Source organism: Zeugodacus cucurbitae, chromosome 3 (assembly GCF_028554725.1).
Source record: "Zeugodacus cucurbitae isolate PBARC_wt_2022May chromosome 3, idZeuCucr1.2, whole genome shotgun sequence".
NCBI classification, from domain to species: Eukaryota; Metazoa; Arthropoda; class Insecta; order Diptera; family Tephritidae; genus Zeugodacus; species Zeugodacus cucurbitae.
Window position 1 is genome coordinate 29,784,718 of NC_071668.1, and position 21,659 is coordinate 29,806,376.

General features: G+C 31.8%; 2 protein-coding genes and 1 long non-coding RNA gene across 3 annotated transcripts; 2 read left to right on the top strand and 1 right to left on the bottom strand.

Moving 5' to 3' along the window:
* Nucleotides 1-1,004: 1,004 nt before the first annotated feature.
* LOC128920312 (uncharacterized) lies at nucleotides 1,005-12,636 on the bottom strand. Its single transcript, XR_008470408.1, has 3 exons — nucleotides 12,414-12,636; nucleotides 1,222-2,199; nucleotides 1,005-1,135 (listed from the first exon to the last, which is right to left on the bottom strand). It is a non-coding gene; the product is annotated as an uncharacterized LOC128920312 (long non-coding RNA).
* LOC105215333 (uncharacterized) lies at nucleotides 3,616-9,696 on the top strand. The gene is made up of 4 exons (XM_011189182.3): nucleotides 3,616-3,821; nucleotides 4,684-4,787; nucleotides 5,829-6,002; nucleotides 9,214-9,696. The coding sequence occupies exons 2-4, from the start codon at nucleotides 4,727-4,729 to the stop codon at nucleotides 9,420-9,422; spliced, it is 444 nt and encodes a 147-aa protein (XP_011187484.1). The 5' UTR covers nucleotides 3,616-3,821; nucleotides 4,684-4,726; the 3' UTR covers nucleotides 9,423-9,696.
* A 1,310-nt stretch (nucleotides 12,637-13,946) lies between the features above and the next one.
* On the top strand, nucleotides 13,947-19,734 carry LOC105215334 (uncharacterized). Its single transcript, XM_011189183.3, has 3 exons — nucleotides 13,947-14,830; nucleotides 18,367-18,540; nucleotides 19,320-19,734. Exons 1-3 carry the CDS (start codon nucleotides 14,779-14,781, stop codon nucleotides 19,544-19,546), a joined length of 453 nt encoding a protein of 150 aa, XP_011187485.1. The 5' UTR covers nucleotides 13,947-14,778; the 3' UTR covers nucleotides 19,547-19,734.
* Nucleotides 19,735-21,659: the final 1,925 nt, after the last annotated feature.

Here is a 21,659-nt window from a genome sequence, read left to right on the forward strand (position 1 = left end):
CATAGAGCTAGTTGTACAACGAGATATTTTTTTTAATTCTCATATCAGCAGACATATGTACATATGTTTGTATGTATGTAAGTACATTGCCTTTACTTTATCTATAATATATATATTTATATAATATGTATATATATTCATATGTATTTGTTGTTAATTTTTGTGGAGCGCTGATTCATATACGACTTCTCAATGCTACACACTTCTCCAGTAACACTCTAATTAACGGTGGAAAGTTAAAAACACTTGTGAAAACCGCAAATGAATATATCAGATGTGTACATACAGGCACACACACACACACATTTGGTGATTATTATATGAATTTATATAAATATTGTTTTGTTTAAGTAACAAATATATAATGTAAGTAGAATTAACAGCTGCATGTAAAATAGGCTCACCAAAAAACGTGAAATGGAAAACAATGGCGTTTACACACAACTCGCAAACATTCGTGAATCGTACAGTACTATGAACTTGTAAATTATAAATAATTACCTTCATGCTTTTTACTACTTTTAATATTCACTCCGAGAACTCATTTATATTTACTTAAATTTGTCATATAAGATACATATGTATAAATGTATGTACATATGTATATATTTTTTCCTATGTACGTGTGTAATGTTAGTCTTCAATTGCAAATACGTGAATATACTAATATGCACTTAGAATTTTTATGTCTAATTTTTTTAATCGCTTTAATACGCCAAATTGAGAATGCATACACATATGTATGTATAAACATACATACTTAGAGGAGTAGCAAACAGAATAGACAACAAATCGCAGCGACATTATCTACGAAATTCCGCTCAAATCGTCAAACGCCGACTTTGTTTAGAGCAGGTGTTTTAGCTAAGAAAATTCTCAGTTGCTTTGAGTTAATGATTAGATCATCACTGTTTAATTCTCATATATGTATACATATATATAAATAATATTATTTATGTATGTACACAAGAAATGTCATTTATTAAAAGAAAGAAGCACATCTTATTTATTATTAAAACTAATTTCTCTTTTGTTTTTGTTATTCATGGGTACTTTGATTCTGCATCCAATTCTCTGGTACTGTAAACTAAAGAAGAACGTGGGTTAACATTTAAGGTTTCTCATATGAAATCATCTGAAATAAACAGACTGGTTAGATCGGGTTTCGTATAAAACTTCAAAATTTTTGAACTACTGATTTACAAGACAATTTTGTCTTACACTGTCCAACTATTCTTTATCCCTCGATGTGAGATGAACATGTTCAATATTTTCGTAAGTCCAAAAACATATATACATACATAGATATGTGTATGTATATTTGTAAATATGTAGAGATACATAGCTTACTTTTATTCCCATCTTCACTGAGCATCATACTAAGTCTAGTGATGTCATCAAAATATATATACAAAATGTTGTAGTGATGTAATCCCAAAATCCTCCCCTAAACAACATTTCAATGGTTGTTAGTAACTACTTGTGATTATTATACGTTTTCCAGGGCGACAGTAACTTCAGCTTTTCTGCACTTAAATATTTTTACAATTTGACGATTAAGTTCAGTTTACGCGCATTTTTCTGTTATTTATGATGGATATGATGATGTTTGGCTTCTAATATATTCAGCAGTTCCATTAGAGCTATCATAGACTTCAGTCATCTTGCGAATGGTAGTGCTTTTTCATATGTTTCGAATACGTTGCATATATCGTTTCTTGTGATTAAAAAATATCTACGAAGTCTGGTCCTTCTTTTATATTTTTCATCCAGAAAATATAACCGGAAATAACCACTACTATCATAAATCTATAATATATATAACATATACTCTTTCTAACTTTCTCTTTCTACTAAGATTTTCAATGATCACATTTATATTTATCTATTTTTTTTCTTTTTGCCTTCATACCCTCGCCTCAGAACTATGAGTATCAGAGTTTCTTTGCAAAATATATAGTTTTTTTATTTGAAACTAAATTTTTATCCATTGAAAGTTTAATCAATAGCAATTTTCATGGGTATTACTTTTTTCTAGAATTATGTTTAAGAAGCAACCTATTAAAAATATAATTAAGAGGTTACATCAAGTTAGGAGCCCTAAAAAAATATTAAAATATTTTTTTCATATTTGGTAACTTTGAGGAGTATTGAATAATTTTTTTTTACGGTGACCGCTGTATCTCTGAAGTGAATCATCTGAAATGAAAAAAATCAAACAGATTTCGTTAAAGTAATGTAATTAATCGAAAAAATACGCAAAACAATTTTTTTTTTTTGACAAAATGACGGCTTCTAAAATAAATTGATTTTTACCATACTTTTGTAAAATTTTAAATTGTGGGTAAAACATTTTTATAGGTAATAAAAATGTTTCGACTAAGTACTAGAAAATATAGTTCAGAAACCCTGTGTAAATATGGTTTAGCCATATCCGAAAAATCTTGGTCACCGACTTTCAAAACTTCACAGTTTTGAGAGATGAGAAATACCCTCGGACTGACTTGAAATTTTCATAGTGTTTACTTGGATACATAATATTATATTAATAAAAAATCGATGTTTTGAAATTAATTAAATTAACTAGATATAACACTTTAAGGCTAAACAGCATCAAACTTTTTGCCGCCAAACATATGATTTGGAATAAGCGTAACCAAAAGATTTGACAATTGGTGGCACTCATTAGACAATAAATGAAATTAAAAAATAAATATGAAAGCGTAAAACTGAAAATGAGTAATTCTTGAATATATACTTATGTATGTAGATACAAACAGTGATGGATGTTTTCTAAAATGTTCAGTAAATAGATCATTAACCGCAAAATCAAATTTCTCCATTATAAAATTATAAATAAATTTACTTTTAATTTCTCTGACATACTCGTCTGCACATACAATCAATTATCTGGTAATGGTTTGCATGAAGAACTGTTTCTCCGAACTTTGACAGAGTCGATCACACCATAACTATTGTAGCATAGGCGTAGCATACATAGTAAGCATTACCTCATAATTGAAAATAAGATTACGATTACTACTGTTGTACATAAATTTCTACACATATACAATTAGTGTGACTATGTACAAGTACATAATACGCAACATAAACACAAAGCAAAATTGATGAAAAAGCTCTCACAACTGGTTCGAGATTTGTTATGAAAATGAGCAAAGTAAAACGCAGAAGTATTTGACAAAAAAGCCAAAAGCTGGTCATAGTAGCAATCAACAAGAAAGCATTAGAGCAATGCTTTGACAATGAGATGAAAAACAAAAAAACATACTCAAAAACAACACGTTGAACGAGTGGTATTGTCCACCCAAGTGGGCTATGGTTCCCACATCCAAAAACTTGCTTTCCCACTCAAACAAGTGGCCAACCGCCAAGTGAGTGAGCGTTTGGCGTAGCAGCATTTGAGCTGCAAAATTCATGGAAAACAAAATCTTACTCACAAACACTCGAATGAAAACAAATTTATTTCGGTACACATGTTGTTTACCAATAGTACTAAATGATGACACACTCGGCTGACTGGTGGGGGTCGTGAGTGAAAGTTCTTTGGGTTGGGTACTTGTTCCTCTCTGTTTCACTCAAAACATTGTGCGCCTTACTCAAGCGTGGCGCTACGCTGTGAATAACAACATTATTATTTGCGAGTATGAATACGCTTGGCTGTTGGTGGTGTGTGTGTGTGTGTGTGTAGTAAAGCGATCAGCTAGTCCGTAATCCAGTTCGGAGTTTGGGTACCCATGCCCGCCACAGTTGCGCCCGTGTCGTGCTACTTACAAGACGTCTTTTACACAGCGTTCTCTCAGGTTAGACAAAAAGGAAGTTTGGTGTTCTTTTTTAGTTTTGTAGAGGAAATTATATTTATTTTAATGAGCAGTTTTTTGCTTGTAAAGTGAATTAAAATGTATTTTAATTTACAGTTTTAAAGCAAGTGTTTATTGTTGTCGAAGTTAAAATAAAAAATAATGTGTAATGTTAATTAAAAAGTGTTTGAGTTTCAAATGTATTGATGCATTTGAAGGAAAAGGATAACGTTTTTTCTATGTAAAATATAAACATAAAAAGTTTAATATATATATGTGCCTATCTTTATTTTACTTTAGGCAAATAATAATATTTCTTGAAATTATAAGTAATAAAATTGCAAATAAAAGTTGAAAAGTTAAGTAAACGCGTATTTTGTTCAGATTTCTATGAATAAATATATTTTTTATTAATGCTATATATTCTTATTTTTTAATGCTATTATTCTTTACAATTTACTTAAACTTGCATACATAAATTTAGCAGAAGCAGTTTTCTCAAAATCAACCATAATGTTTTCTGATCTTAAAAATTTGTTTTGTTAAACGCATAAAGGACTCATTTAAAGGACTTGGAAGCATTTAAAATTGTTTTAAGAGGATTTGTTAAACATCAAAATTACATGTTGGTTTCATTCAAGAAATGATTGAAACAATTTGTATTACTCCTGCTTCAAATTTAAAATTGTTTTTATTCGTTTTTTAATTCTGCAAAAACACTTTTTTGAAAATTTTAGTTTTTTATATTTGATTTTATACTTTTTTTTAATTTTTAATGGTAATATTACTAAATTATATTATATATTATACGGAAATATTTTCAACAACAATGTTCTCTATATATATATTTTATAAACAATTACAGTTTTTCAACCAAACAAATCAAAATAATTTACAATACAACCAAAATGGTTTCCGCAGTAAAATCATTGTTGGCTATTGCCGTTATCGCCAGTGTTGCATGCTCCGGTGAGTTGAAAGAATTTTATTATTATTATAAATTTTAAGAATATAACTTGCAACATAAATACAAATTTAACAAAGTGAAAAGAACTTAACAATTAGTACTCAACGCATATCTTTAATATATTATATTAAATTATGTAGTATAATTACATTGCTTGTAAAAGGATCAGTAACAACTACATACATACATACATACATATGTAGGGGATACGGCTATAAAATAATATAAAACAGTAAATGTAAATGGAATCTTAATGTTTTTACCTTGTTAAATCGTTGAAGTCAACAGTATATTAATTATTATTGGAATAATATATTCTCAGCTTGCCCCCTTTCAGTAATTAAATTAATGGTATGCAGAGAAAAAGTGATCACGTACAAATTTCTACAGTCGCAAAAAATTGCGAACTATCTTGTACTTTAAATAAATCCATTTTAATTTTAAATAAGAAACACATTAAAAGTAAGAAACATTTGAAGAATTCATCGATAAAAAATATTTATAAATGTATTCTTGCAAATTTCTACTAAAAAGTGCAAATAATTAAATATCAAACATAAAATAAATAAATAGTGAAGAGTTAAATTTGCTTAAAGAATAAAAATATATTAATTAAAGTGTAATTTAAATGTAAAAAAGTTTTTTTTTTTTTAATTTAATTTTTATTTTTAATTCAAATGTAAAATTATTAGTAATTTAGTAATTAGATATGTTTACACTTGCTTGCGTTTCAGTAATGCGCCAATCATAATAATTCACATAGCTGTGACCTTAGAGTCCATAACATCATTATTGTAACATATTTATATACATACATACATACGCTTTTATATCAACCAAACTCTCTCACACAGCTTCTCACCTATAATAATATTAATCCAAGGCAACTAGTTTTAAGCTGAAATTTAAAAAGTCTCAACTCAATAATAATAACAAGCAGAATAATAAACACTTAAATAATAGTTTATCTATATATAAATATATAAAAACAACTTCTGTAAGTGCCATAACTAACACATATGTAACTCTCTTCCTTTCTACAGCCTTTGCCGTGCAATGCTACATTTGCGACTCGGTCACCAATCCGAAGTGCGGTCAGAAATTCGAGGCGAGCGATGACATGAAATACGATTGCGCACGCGTATCGCCGCCACGCTTCCTGCAGAACTTCTTCAACGTACACAATGCCACCGGCTGCATGCGGAAGGTGCTCGATGGTAAGTAATGAATATCCGTATAAAATTACAAATACCGGTGTGAAATATGCGAATGACTACGGTGTGAATGCAAAGGAGTACATACATATATGTATACAGCAGAAAGTATATCAAATTTTTCATATAGTTCGGTGACGTAATATTTTCTCCAAAACTAGTAAAATTAAATGTATTTTGTTACAATTTGTGTGCTTGGCACTTTTATGGATGCCAAAGGTGCCCGAATACATTCAAATGCAATATGTGCATTACATATTAGCAAATATGTCAATGATGTCATGCTCACCTGGAGATATAGTTAATTTATTTACAAATTACATATATTCCCTCATACATAAACAGTATACAACTATACATGTATCTATGTATATGTTATATGTATATGGGTATGTATGGGTGTATTCTTACGGTATTGTATTACGTAGATATTCAGGGGGTCGTATGTGATTTTTGTCGCGTCTTCATGTCATCACGATAAAGCGCTATTGCGCCTTAAATTGAAAACGGGGCTCATAGTCGAGCGGAAAGCTACGACCGGTTTCAGTCATATTCTTAATGGCGCATTTGTTAATTGTAGAACACACGTAATGAAATGCCTACACATACTTCGGCACATCTTATTGCCAGTAATTACAACGAACATTTGTAAATAATTGCGAATTAATCTCGGCAACACTTATTTATTTTGTAATTGTAATGTTACTGGTAATTAACAATTTAACTTCTAAGAAAAAAAATATTGCATAAGTAAACTACGTGCTTTAAGATATATTCTATTGTTAGATCGGTTAGATACTTGAGGTTGTTGTTGGAGTACAGGTGTACAGGTTCAGTTGCTAACAAAATGAAATAGTTTTCCGATAGTTCTAGAAATTAAACATACATATAAAATTATGCAACTGAATTTAATTATCTGGTTTCGAGTCTTGCAAAAACTATTATGATTATATAAGCATTAACTCGTTTACTGTACTTTTAAACAAATTATAAAAATTACAATTGCTGAATATCCCTCACATGTTGGAAAGTTTGAGCGATTATATTAGTTATGTCAACCTCAAAAATGTCTCAACACCTTTAAATGATCCAATAGATATAGGGTAAGGGAATGCCCTGATGTAAGGGCATATCAAAGCATTATACCTATGTGTATGTCATTACCTTTTTCAACTGAAGAGAGAATCCCTACCTAGTCAATGGTGAGACTGAAAATAAATGATGTGGAACTTTTTCTGATATTTTTAAAGATACAACTTAAGTATAAGTTGACATAGCTCGGTAAATTATTCTCGAAAAATTCTGAGATGTTTGATCTTACAAATTTACCAATTGAGTTTAAGCTATAACATTGTCACAGAGTCCTGAACAGAATAAGCAGACGTGATTTTGTAATTTCCGGACAAGTGTTTTCAACCCGCTGACTTTAAATATACTATGTTTCAAGAAGCATAAATCGGAATTTAATCAACTATTCCATTCGGCATCTATTTCGGACTAGTTCTGAACCAGCTTTGTTATTTTTATTACCCTACTAGTGTTATACTGAGTACACAAGTGCGGGTGTGAACACCACTTCTTTATATTTAGTGCGTGAACATATCTCACACAACTCAAGCCGAAACTTAACGTAGAGTAAGTAATTTGTGAAATTTAACTGATTCTATTAAATTGAATTACAAGAAATTAAGTTATAAAAAGAACAAATTGAGATATAGATATATACTATATAAGCTTACATGTGTATCAATCAAGAGACACGCAATCATTTATTCGAAAGATTGGATATTATGTACAATACATATATAAGATATGACTTGACTTCGTGAACTATGAGTTATGAGTCATTATAATACAACTCTATTTATATATTGAAAATTTATTCTTATGGTAGCTTTATATCACTGTCATACTAGTATATATGAACATGAATGTATATTTCATTTTAGGATAGCTTTGTGAAAGAAGACACTCCGCCTTTGAACTATGTATTCTAAATTTTATTTTCTCTCTTCTTGCCAATTCTTCAACCGAATTTTTCGTAATGCCTATATTTAGAGATTAGTTTATTTGTGGATGAGATCATATTGAGGTTAAGTGTGCAGAACTGCAACCATAAGCAGATGTTCGACGAGTTCAACGACATTTTACATACACATTATACATACATATATATTTACATATATGTCAACTAATAGATATCGCGAATATTTAAGCAATATTGATCGTTTTGTTTTTGGAGCCAAGCCAAAGAAGAGGTTTTGAAATAAGGAACATTTGGTTAGATCTCACTTCTTTTATCATTAATTTGGAATTTCCATGCAAGATTGGCATGGCTACATATGTTATTAAGTGAGCTGCTACTTCAGCATTGGATAGATAATTATTTTGTGATATTGTCACTCCAAGTAAAACCAGGATTGTTAAATTCTATTGATCCAATTCATGCTTTAATATTCATCAAAACATATATAGGAGTACGGAGTAACAGATATCCAAAACGGTTCCAGAAAAGTAAGTTTTCGAAAATGGTTGCAGGTTTTCTGAATTTCAATTCGGAAGATGATATTTGGATTGCATTGCCTACCAAATTTAAGTAAGGAGTCCATTTAACAAATGCTTTCAGTTAATATATTAAAATGTTTATTACTATTAAGTCGAGTAATTTTGATAATTTTACTGGCGCGTACGAAAAAATTCAAAAAAATTGCATTTGTCAAACATGCAAGATCGCTTATGACATAATAAGTATATATGACCGTGATTTTATAAGATAATCAAATCATTTAAATAAATACGGCATTCATGAATTTTAAGCGAATTCTTAATAAAATAATATATCATTTTCTCACAAATATAATTACAAATAAAACAAAAAAAACAATTCTCGATAAGCAATACGAAATGTCTCAACAAAAGTTGAGTTCAAGGTTAGAGTTCAAGGTTATAGAAAGAGTGTATATTAAATATGGAATCAACAAGCTCATAATTTTAGTATATATGTACATACATACATATATAATAATGTGAAACAAAAACGTGCAACTGTATAATAAATATTCGTTTTAGCGATTATACTGAAATCAGAAGGTGTGGTTGTGATTATATTCTGCTTGATCAGTTTTTAATTTGTTTTCATCGCTTTTTCTTGAAATACATCTTCTGTTACCTCCTCAATTATTATTAAATATTTTACTCTTTCCTCTCATTTCAGTTCCCGGACATCCACAGGTGATCCGTGGCTGCTTCTACGGCGATGTATCGAATACCCAATCCGGCTGCCAAGCCGATCCCTCATTGCCATTCGTGAAGCAACTGTCGTGCGATGTTTGCAGTGGCAACCTCTGCAATGGCTCCAGCGCCACAGTCCCGGTAGCCGCCGCCATTGTACTCTTCTTCGCATTGGCACGTATGCTGTCCTAAGTTGTTGGGCCGCCACTGTACTAGTTGCTGTTTGACAAATTACCATACAAAATTTAGCATAAGACATTTTCTTCTCTTACAAACGGCGATCAAAATCTCAATACTGTATTCTTAGTTTGTAGTTTTGTTTTATTCGATCTTTTTACCAATGTATGGCGCTTAAGTGCGCCCGGAATTATGCTACTATATAAAAATACACTCGACAAGTATGTATAATATACTGTAAGTGCTATTGTATGTTTTTTATTTTGTTAAATAAAGTGTATGTATATAATTGGGGTTTTAATTGGTATCAAATGTTCCAATATTTTACATTGCCACCAAATTACAGGTATATGACAGTGCCAGGGCATTAAGAACCGAATTATATTCGATATATGGAATGTACCTGGATCGATGTTTTATGTTGATAGATATGTCGATGGAAGTGTCAGCTTTGATCACCAAGGTAAGTGATATTGTTAAGTTAATTAATGAAAGTGCGCTGAATTGCGAAAGAAAAAAACAAAAACTTCTACAAGCAATACAAATAAAATGATAAATAAATGATGTAAGAACTGGATAAATTAGAGGTATTTGTCCAGTTAGTCCGTAGTTTAGGTGAAGTAAAAGTGAACTGCAAAATAATATGAATAAAAGACTTGACACATTTGAATTTAATTCAACTCTGTCGTTGTTAACTATGTTAGAGCCAAAATAATTGCAGTTTAAAGATGCTATGGCTAAAAGCAAAACATTTTTTAGTCAAACAGGTTCACAAAGGATGTAAAGAATGAAACTGGTACATCAGAATCTTCGGTTTTGTGTGAAGTTGAACACTCGTTTGATAATATATTTGGATCCATCATAAACATTTTTCCCCAACAAAATATGATATACGTATAAGTTGAAGTCCAAATATATCTTGAATCAGATGACGCTCCTATCAATCAGAATCCAATAGAAATGTGGTTTGGCATCGAGGATATAAAAACAGGCTTATAAATAGTTAACCATTGTGACCACTTCAGTCCAGAGTGAACGAGGGTTCTATTATAATTTTTTTTATTGAGGCCCTATGTTCCATCTCGGAACTATAGGAAAATATATATATATTTTTTTTATGAAAAAAATGTTTGACTTTCTAATGTATTTCATTTAATTATGATTCGAAAACTATCTTTTCATGTTCACTATTAAAATCCGTAATAAAAGTTCAAAAATACATCGATGTTTCAATTACCGATATGTTTGAAATCGATGAAAAGCATCAATACATCGAACTACCTTCTTCGAACAACCTTCTTCGCTAAAAGGTGACTCATACGACCAGTAGTGATCTTCCTGTTTCCACTGTCTTTTGAAAGAATGTGGGGAAATGGCGTCAGGTTCAGTAGCGAACTTCTCTGAGAGCTTTTAACTGTTCTTTTATTCAACACAGGAACTGCTAAACTCGAGTAGTTTAGGAGATTTGGCTATCGATCCATAAGTGGTCGGAGACACGCCCATTTAAAATTTTGTATAATAATTTCATTGCAGCTCTTATGTACCAACTTTAACATGCAATTTAAGGTTTCTGGTGTTTTTCCTTACTGAATTAAAGCATTTTTAATAGTTTTCAAGATAACCTTTGCATGGGAGGCAGACGTGGTTATAAACCGATATCCTTCGTTTTTAGATTGTATAAGGGAGTGCATAAAGGAAATGACTTTTGAGAGTTTGGTTTATATAGCTTTAGTAGTATCTAATTTTTTACTCAAGTTATAGCTTCGACGGATGGACAGACAGACTTTAGTTTTAAGGCTTCAGTGCTACATGTTGCGAGAGTATAAAAATACACTTCTGTGCGTTTGTATAATTTTCATTGAGTAAACAAAAATCAATTGCATTTTCCGACATTCTATCCTATTAAAAATAGATAGTGACAATATAATCGACAATATATAGTATCTTTGCAGCTCGTGGTCCGCATTCCATAATTCAAGTGAAAATATCTATCAAAATAGCGTACCATATTCAATATTTTTGTCAATAGAACATAAAAAGTATTTTTGCCAACAACTTTTGCTTTCAACAGAGGTTGAATAGGAGCTTTTTTTAAAAAGCTCTCGTGCTACTACCATGGCTTTCAAACTATCGTATGATCTTATTGCGTTAGCTTTAAGTATTTCAATTCCGATTCTTGTAGTTCAGAAGTGACATTATGTGACAAGGGGCAGGGGGGTCAAAAGCTTTGTAACATCACATTTCAAAATTTAGGGTAATAGGATTTTAATCAAAGGATTTATTCAAGTCAACTGACGCCAATTTATAGGGTTATAGTTAGCAGTAAGGGGCCATCCATAAATTACGTCACACCTTGAAGGGGGGGGAGGGCATCATTCAGAAGTGACAAAATTCAAAATTTAGGGTAATATCGTTTCCCGCTCTGCTGCGCTCCTGGTGCTAGACGTGTGAGTTCAAAATGTGACAACTTGTGACAAGGAGGGGGGGAGGGGTTAAAAAGTCCTTAAATTCGTGTGACGTAATTTATGATGGCCCCTAATGTAAGTGAACTAAAAATGTAACTCATACGCCATGTTGGTCATTCAAAGGCATGTTTATTTAAAGATTTAGAAGAATACTATTGTTATTTTAGGACTATTCTCGATTGTTATATTATTCAAAAGCTTGAACATTTTGACTAAACACATAATTTTGGCATTAATTACAATAATAAATACTCCGCTGAGGATGATAAATTTAACTTGAGCCGAGATATGCTGGGATAGACAGTGCAAATCACAACTTATATGATTAGTGTAGATTTCACTGAGAAGGTTACGAACTCTTCTAAAGCAAATTACAAAAACTATGTTTAATAATTTATGAATATTAAGCATTTACTCTGTTAGCAGTTAAATAAATGAAATTTAATACAGTTACAATATTTAAGACTGCCACATTTTTGCGAATGTGAATTTGTATTCACTTAAAAACAAGAACTATGAATTAACGCCTCATTTCACTTACCTAAATAAGATATCATATTGTTATCACAATTTCCAAAGTTCAGTCCGCTGTATCTAAATCCACCAACCTATTGTAGATCCGGGCCAACTTAGAGCAGGGGTAAACGCAGTAGTCATCCTTTTCGTGAAGTTATCCAACATAAATAGTCACATGTCTTTCAAATAAATTGAAGAGTTGACACACCCACACAAAATTTAGCGACAGACGTGGAACATGCAACAGGCGATTTATTTGTACAACGAATGAACGCACTCTTCTCTAGAGTATTGAGAATACGAGTACATGAGTATATGAGTGAAGACGCTGAGTGTGCACGAAAAAAGCCATAAAATGGGCTAAACTATGCCACAGAGATATCGTAAAAGGCACGAAGTGGCAATAAAAACTATGAATTAATACTTCACCCACGCCTCTGCTGGTGTTCACCGCATCCACGTAGTGAGAATTCTACACATAAATGTGAGAAAATAATATGTTGTTATAAATAAGTTTTGTTCATTTAAACCTTGCGGAGCATCAGTGCCTAGAACTAACCAAAAAATAGTTATAATTTTCATATACAAAAAATATTGTTCTCCGTCAATTTACTTCAATTTATTATTAAAAATTAATAATGAAGTAAAGTCCTCTTTCGACGAACAAAGACCAAACTCAACCTGCATTAAAATGCTGAAGGGTGGACGATGTCAACATCCGATGAGACGACACTAGGAGTTTTCGAAAAAAGGAATTGCGAAACATTTATGGTTCTTTGAACTTGTCAACGGCGAATACCGCGGACAATGGAACGAGCTATACGACCACATTGACATAGTTCAGCAGTTACCATGCCTAGTTCTTGTTGTCCGACTGCACTAAAACACTACAGCTTTGAAAGTGTTAGACGCAGTACCCGCTGATGGAAACAGGGCAAGTGGAAGACCACACCTCCGTAGGATTATCCTATCTTAGCTTTAGATGTCTCATGTAGTAACTCAAGCACAAATATGATATATCGAACAAGGGAGAAATATTGGCAAAAAAGTGAGATCTGAGGAATTTGTTAATACATCGAGATAAATCTGTCTAGACATTAAGTAAAATCAAAAATAGGGTGTTTCCTGGCAAGAAGTATCCTCTCACACAAGACATCAGCTGGCAACAGGTGACATAAAACATATCTTAAAATAAGGGCTCACTCCACAAGAGGAGAAGTTCAGCTAAACCATCATACAACGAAATGACCGTACTAAAAATTTCCAACTGGGTACATTTGTGTTTGTAATCTGCTCAACAGGAGGTGGCCGACATGAAATGGTTATATGCCAAAGAGTAATTAACATCGACTGTCAGCCTGCTCTCTAGCGCTCTACTCCAAACAAATTTGTACCAGCGCTGTCGAATGCAAGTGCCGCGAGGAGCCTCGACCAACAACAAATGACGCAATGAGTGAGCGGACATACTGTTGGAATGGGAATGTAAGAGCATAGCAAATAAAAGCAAAAAAGCTGTGCTAGAGAATGTGTGACCATTTGCATACATACAAACGCATGTAGTTATTAGTGGATGAGCAGTACGAGTGTGTATAGGCAGGAGAAAATCCTATGCAAGAGCTGCCGACGATAGGTGCGGAATATTCAAAGGTGTCGCTTCAAATCAATGTGGAAACTTATAAATTCATACTTACGCGGACAGATACATACATACATGAGAACATATGTGTAATTAGAATTATTTGCGGCATGAGTTTTGTGTAAAAATTATCTTTGGGGTTTTGGAAAACTCACACATTGATCAGTAGAAATTCGGACGCGCGATTAAATGGTTGAAAGACGAGCGTTCCTAAATTAATTATACCGCATAAATGGTTGTGAAAGCATAAATGAAAAAATCGTGTGGAGAACGAGAGTGTAAAACGTGTCAGTTTAAAAGAGATCAAGTAAACAAAAAGGAACATTGCAAAGGAGAAAAAGAAAATTACAAAAACGTTTTCTAAAATAATTTCATAACTCACTGAAGATTATAAAAGTATTAATATTGAAACACAGTACAAACAAATTTATGTATAACAGTAGTTGAGAAATCAATAAATTTATTTGATTATCTCGTGAAAATTTAAATGCGTGATCGCTTTTTGCTTCAGTATATTGACGTACAACTTTAACGACGAAATCGGAAAATTCCGAAACCGAAAGCTATTTATATATACGCTGCATATGTATGTGCTTATAGAACGTACGCTTCCAGAGCCATCCAGCCGAATTTCATTGTGCAATAAATTAAAATAAATCGTTCTACATCCGAATATCACACACATAAATCATTGATATTTTAAAAGTACGGACAATAAATTCAGAAGTGAAAGTAAACGACACAGTGAAGGAAAATGCAGCGCATTTTTTGCCTGATAATTTTGATGCTCAGTTTGGCCGTGAATGGTTAGTATGTCAAAGAAAACACGAAGATGTATGTACGTATATATGCTAGTTTATTTAAAAATAATTATAAAACACTAAACTAAAGGGAAAACATACGGAGACCTTAAGGACATATGTTTTGTGTTAAAAACATTCAAGTTAGTTTAAAAATTAATATTTGACGCTGATTAATTAATGCGAAAACTGCGACTTAAATTATAACAATTTCTCTCCAAAACGAGTTTTGTTTACCAGGCGATACCATAGTATTTAGACAATACCATCAAGTTTTAGTTACACGCTTATTCCCATTGACACGTTACACTTTAAAATATTGCAAGGGATCGTCTACACAAATTTGTTGTAAACTACTGGACGTATGATTTTTTGAGACTTTCTCTTCGCTTGGAGAGTTGTTGTTGATCTTTATTTATACATATTTGTGTTTCGAATATTTTCTATAATTCTTTGCCATATTTTAAAAACTATTCTACCGGATGAAATTATTTATATCTTATAAAGATGACTTTGTTTTATTCATAGTTATAAATGGGCATTTCCGCCAGAAGGTCCACCACGGACAAAATATTAAACATTATTAGAATTACAAAGTTTTTGCATATTTTCATAGGAAAATATTTAAATTTATTTATATTTAATTAATTTTAAATTAATTCATAACTAATTACGAGATATACGAAAGCCAAGTCGAATAGGAGCAACTATTCTCATTTCGACTTTTCTACTGCATTTGTTTTTTCGTCAAAATTGTTAAAGAAACATATCATGTATAATTTTTTGCTCTGTGTAAAACCTTTATAATGGTACAAAGAGCAAAATAAAATGCATAAGAAACCATACGATTGCAAATAACTGTAAGTTTTTGCTCTCTTATTATCCCAAAATTTATTGTCCCGTGCGACATCAAAAAACAACACTTGTTCCCACTGCATCGCAAATAAAAGCAGCAAGCTCGCCAAATTTTGGGTATAAACAGTAAATTTTAATACAATTAAAATAAAAAAAACCTTGTTCAAAAATCAGAAGATTTGTGGTTTTGGTAACTACTTAAAATTGGTCCCGTGCGACATCGTAGGTGTGGAATTTAAAAATTGAAATTTATTTTTTTTTATATAAAATTTACATACGATCACGACATATTATTTTCTTAATAAATCTCTTAACTAAAATTAAGAAATCATTTAGTTGCTTTTCTAAAATATTGTATTTCACATTCATAATACTATTTTCATTTCATACTATGGAATATTTGTTGTGTTTCTCTTTGGATAATGGTAAAAATAAATAAATAAATGCATTTACTACTTTTTTAAGCCATTTTATTGGACTTGTTGTTAAATAATTCCGTATTATAACAACAAAATCAACATAAATATTATGATGGAAAAAAATGTCCCGTGCGAATGTGGTTAATAATTAATTTAAAAAAATCTATAAATTATTTTTGGATGAAATTTATACCATCTTTAAAGGTCATCAATGCGCAACATTTTACAATCAAAAACATTTGAATATTGCCTCACAATTCGCTGAAATCGTCGTTTGAATCGTTGTCCCCAAAAACGACTTCCATTTTTTGTCCCGTGCGAATGCCTTGATTTTTTGCAATTATCTTGAAAATGAAAACCGTTCCAAAATCAACCTTAACACTAAATGTAGAGCTAATGAAGGGCTATTAAAAATCCTACTGTCAAAATTAAAAAACATTTTAGTTCATATTTTTTTTTTAGTTGAAAGGCGTACGATTGTCCCGTTCGACATGGCGGAAATGCCCATATGTTTATATCTTTTCAGTCAATAAAATTAATATTAGTTTGCTTTATTTAAGAAAAGGTTTCCAAAATCCAAATAAAAACTTGATGGAAAAATCGTACGTTCGCGACCGGTACTCAACCAATAGAAAAATTTCAACGTGCAATTAGTTAGGAGGAAGTTACTTTATTCCAATTTAATATAAATTAATCCTTTTAGAATATTTTGCTCCATTTCGCTATTTTTTGAGTTTTTCTAGTTGCACCCAAAAGCAACTTCCATTATTCGTACGGTCGCGACCGCATGTTTGTCGCTAACATATTAAAAAATAAAAATCGAAAGATCTTAACTTTTGCACCAAAGAAAGACCTAGCAAAATGCTATCGAAACATAAAAAAAATAAGACAAATTTCTGTTTTCCTTGTTTTTTGAACTTTAAATGCGTGCGAACGTACGGTTCGCGACCCATATGTATATTTCAGGAGCATGTTCTGTAGTCTTGATGAGAATATTTTAATTTTTAGCCAAGTGTTCGCGAACAAACGGTTAGACAGAGTCTTAAAACACTTGAACAAGTATTTCAAAAGAAATCGATATTTAAATGTGTAAGTTATTAAGCAGAATGAGATAAACACAGGATATGGATCATAATAACGTTGCAAAATGTATGAGCAATTTTTGTATAACTTCCTTTTCCTTTTGTTGTGTGAGATTTGTCATTGCCTTATATGGAGGAAATGGCCGGCTGCTTGTGTTTTCCGCAAAATCCATGCACACTTTACTTCAATTTAAACAAGTAAGGTTGGGCTAAGTTTAGATTCAGCCGACCATTATATACCCTAGTAAAAGTTTGTATTTCAATTCAACATTCTTTATTCAACAAGATTGTGAGTTGATAACTATCAAGCTGAATAAAAAACAGAGCGAGAATCTTAAAAATATATGCATACATATTGTATATGGGTTAAAACTGTGTGTGAAAAATGACAATTACTTTTTAAAACCCCATGTACCCAATAATTGACTGATTTTTTACTCACAATATCGATCAATATCCTGTATATCTTAATGAAATTCTTAGAAATCTTTTCTGATTTAAAATGCCTTGGTAGATAATTCGGGTTAATACTCCCCCTAGCAACATATAGCTGAATATATCAATCAAATGTGACTTTCCTTAAGAAAAAATAAAAAAATATCTTTCCTCAACTTCTGCAGTTTTGATCCATGAATTATCACATCTTCATTATCTACAAGACATAAAACGATTTTTGTTATTTTAGTGTTTAATTAATCGATCCTCGTGAACACATTTTCACTAGCTTACTGTACTTGACTTCCAACAGCAAAGCCAGTTAAGCCTAATTACTTCTAATATATACAATAAAGCAATTTTCAATATTCCAATTGATTGATCAATATGTTCGATATTTCCATGAAAGTGAGCAAGTTTTCTTAACTGTAATGTGATTTTCGCTGAATATGAATGAAATTTGTCTCGACTTTTGACTAATATAATTTGCGCCCTTCTGTAGTTGCAAGCAGGCAACCGTAGACCAAACAAAAAAAACGAGAGCTGTCTGCAAAAAAGACAGGCTATTGAGTCACCAATCTCAATGTTTTTGCATATTATCTATTACTTTTAACTTTTGCTATAGCATTCAGAAAGGTTAAAATTACAATAATTTTCCACGTACTTTAAAATCGCCAATAACATTTAAGTTGAGTATTACATATTTCATAGACAACACCTTTAACATTAATTTTGTACTTATTTTTTGCAGCTTGGGCCATTGAATGTTACTCATGTGAATCCATCTACCATTCCAGTTGCGGGGATGACTTCGACATGGAAAACCACTTCAAATTGGATTGCTCGCATGTTCCACCACCACGATATCTCGGGTATGACTTGGATGAACGAAACGCAACGGGTTGCATGAAACGGACATATAAAGGTGATTCTTACACACATGTACCAATTATGAATGTATTATATTAAGAATGCATTTATGGTGGCGTAGCTCATCGTAAGCCTCTTGGCCAGTCCTAGTTGATACATAACATTCTTATGACACTCTCTTACCACATCTACAAAATATTTATATATAGAGGAATACTACATTCCTGAGCAGACATATCGAAATAAAGAACGAACTCAGCTCTTCATTAGTTATTATTTACAATTTTCTCATATACTTTCAAAATATTTTATAACTATGAATGTACAGGCAGAAATGAAAAATGGGAATTAAATATCCCTAATTATCTATCAATAATAAAGGGATCTTTATGGTCTTAGTGTATTCTCTGAAGATGCACTATCTCTTATGAAAAAATGCCAATTTATAGTAAATATTATTGATGTGATCATTTGGGTGTACGAAATTTTACTCGTTTTAAGTTATATCTTACCTTCTTCCCACACACAGTTATCACAGTTATTATAGATCTGAAGCAGTAATAGATTTAGGAGATTTGTGTGGCGAAATATGTTCACACGTTTTTTTTTTTTGTTCTCGCAATAAAGAAACTCAAAATGTATATATTCTTAATTTAGATATTTCCATTTCGACGGCCAATGTCACTGAGTCACTGACTCATTCTGTCTTTTCTTCTACACAAATTTTTGCTTTCTATTGCATTACGCTAACTGCATTACAAATTTGTTTATAAATTATATTTTACAATAAATATTTGTAATTATGAAAGTGTGTCTGATTTGTTTCATTCACAGTGGGAGATCTGCTGCGGATCGAACGCAATTGCTTTTTCGGTGACATGAACGACACGGACCGCGGTTGCCAACTGGATCCTACAGTGGAACAAGCGGACCCAATATCGTGTGATGTTTGCGACACGGAGGATTTTTGTAATCACAGCAGTCAACTGAAGGCGTGGCCACAATATTTAGCCATCGCTTTGTTTGCGTTTACGGCGAAACTCTTGCATGGGCTAAGCTAAAATATGTTTGCATTGTAAATTGATGCAGAAACTCAACTCTGCTTTCTTCAGTATCCAGCTCCAATAGAAAGACATAGAGGTAGCAGAATTTGTTTACTGTTGTAGTTGAGCGAAAGATTATTTGTTATTTGTTTTTGTAGCGAGTAGTAAAAAATATTTTAAATTAATAAAAACATTAAATTATAAAAAGAGATTATCCAATGTTGTCGGTTTGGGTGCTTGCAGGGGGTTTTCATCTTCGGACATACTTACCTATCAACTTTTGAAAACAAATTATTGAGTGGTAAAGAGAGTTGAACTGAAAAGTATTTCAACGACAATTTTCAGGATATATCGCTTGATAAGCAAAATCTTGCAGTGAAATAGGTGGAGACTGAGGATATAACATATTTCGATAACCATATATTTACAAATTGGATTTCACTTCATTTAGGCAACTTCAAAAGAACTTCAAAACGAAGTCGGAACAATGATTAAACAAAAACTTTATCGGTGTTGTTTCGATTAATTCTCATCCATTCATTTGACAAATATTTTATTGCTCTATAGATTTCAATACTCTCTTTCCCTACGAACAGCGATCCAACGCCAACGCAAAATATTCGGAAATGAATGTTTGTGAGAAATTTATTTTATTTTTAAATTTCCTTCTCTCATAAGAGCATTGTCACATACAAACTGTTATTTCCGTCGAAAGAGTCTCCAAATGAATTACTAATTAATTTGTTTATATGAACATATAAGTACACAGGAGCTTACAGGGTGTTTATTAGGGTGGTGGTTATATGGTGATAAAAACAAATACTTCTACGAACTATTGTATCTTTTCACAAGTCAGTTAAATGAAAAGTAATTAATTAATTATTTTATTAACAAATGCTATAAAACAAATAAAATCAAGCATTTGAACATTTTTTCTCGGAAGCTTGTACTAATTTTTTTAATACAAACTTAAAAAAATTTATGGGGCTATATATATATATAAATTATCAGAATGTCCGTGCCTCGGATCGCATTAGGGAGGAGCACATTTGGATGTAATTTTTTCAAGTGGGCGTGGCGCCGCCCCCAAATCGGTTATTTGTATATATCTTATAAACCAAACTTTCTGCAGTCGTATCTTTTAGCCATTTCCGTATACAGTCCAAAAATAAAATAAATTGGAAAATAACCACGCCCACCTCCCATACAAAGGTTATGTTGAAAATTACTAAAAGTGAGTTAACCCACTAACGAAAAACGTCAAAAAAGTGTACATAAGAAATGGGAGATGAAAGCTGCACTTAGATTTTTTTACAAAATGGAAAATGGGCGTGGCATCGCCCACTTATGAGTCAAAAATCATATCTCAGGAACTTCTAGACCGATCTTTATGAAATTCGGTATGTAATATTTTCGTGACACCCTGGTGAAATTGGTGAAATGGGCGAAATCTGTTCACAAGCACGCCAACTTCCAATATAACTAAATTTTGAATTCCATCTGATTCGTTCACTTTATAATATATACATAAAGAACCGATGAAGATAGCGGAATAAAACTTGACACAAATACTGTATATCATCTCTGGCTTCAATTCAGAGGACATTTTTTTTCTCCAAATTGTGTGTCTCTGATCCAAATTTTTTTAAAATCGGGTCAGAACTTCCCCTAGCTCCCATATACCTAATTATGTGCGGGATTTATTCCGCATATATCGGTAAATAAATGAGATATTTTAGCAAAATTAAGTGAGCACAGTCTAGTGAATATAGTGTAGCTTGGTTGGGAAAAATTAGTGAAATCGGTTTAGGAATTACATCAGCCCTCATATACCATATGTGAAGATTTTCGTTATTGTATTCGACTTTATGCCGAAAATATGGGTCAAATTGTGCCTTATCTTAATAAAATTACATCAATAACTTGCGGGAGTATAAATTGTTCGCGGACATAGCCTTTCCTTACTTGTTCAGTTCGTTACATTCAATTGTTCGAATAATTGAAATTGAGTTTAAAAATATTTAAATTTGCAACATTTTTGATTACCCTAGTTATGTACATATATCCAAATACATAGATATATAAACTCATGGTCACTCTCTATAGGAGAGCAAATTTTATTTTCAATTTG

Coding starts and splice junctions, on each gene's coding strand:
- LOC105215333 (XM_011189182.3), top strand. CDS start 4,727: ATGGTTTCCGCAGTAAAATCATTGTTGGCTATTGCCGTTATCGCCAGT. Junction 4,788..5,828: donor CGCCAGTGTTGCATGCTCCG/GTGAGTTGAAAG, acceptor TCCTTTCTACAG/CCTTTGCCGTGCAATGCTAC. Junction 6,003..9,213: donor CATGCGGAAGGTGCTCGATG/GTAAGTAATGAA, acceptor CTCTCATTTCAG/TTCCCGGACATCCACAGGTG.
- LOC105215334 (XM_011189183.3), top strand. CDS start 14,779: ATGCAGCGCATTTTTTGCCTGATAATTTTGATGCTCAGTTTGGCCGTG. Junction 14,831..18,366: donor GCTCAGTTTGGCCGTGAATG/GTTAGTATGTCA, acceptor TATTTTTTGCAG/CTTGGGCCATTGAATGTTAC. Junction 18,541..19,319: donor CATGAAACGGACATATAAAG/GTGATTCTTACA, acceptor TTTCATTCACAG/TGGGAGATCTGCTGCGGATC.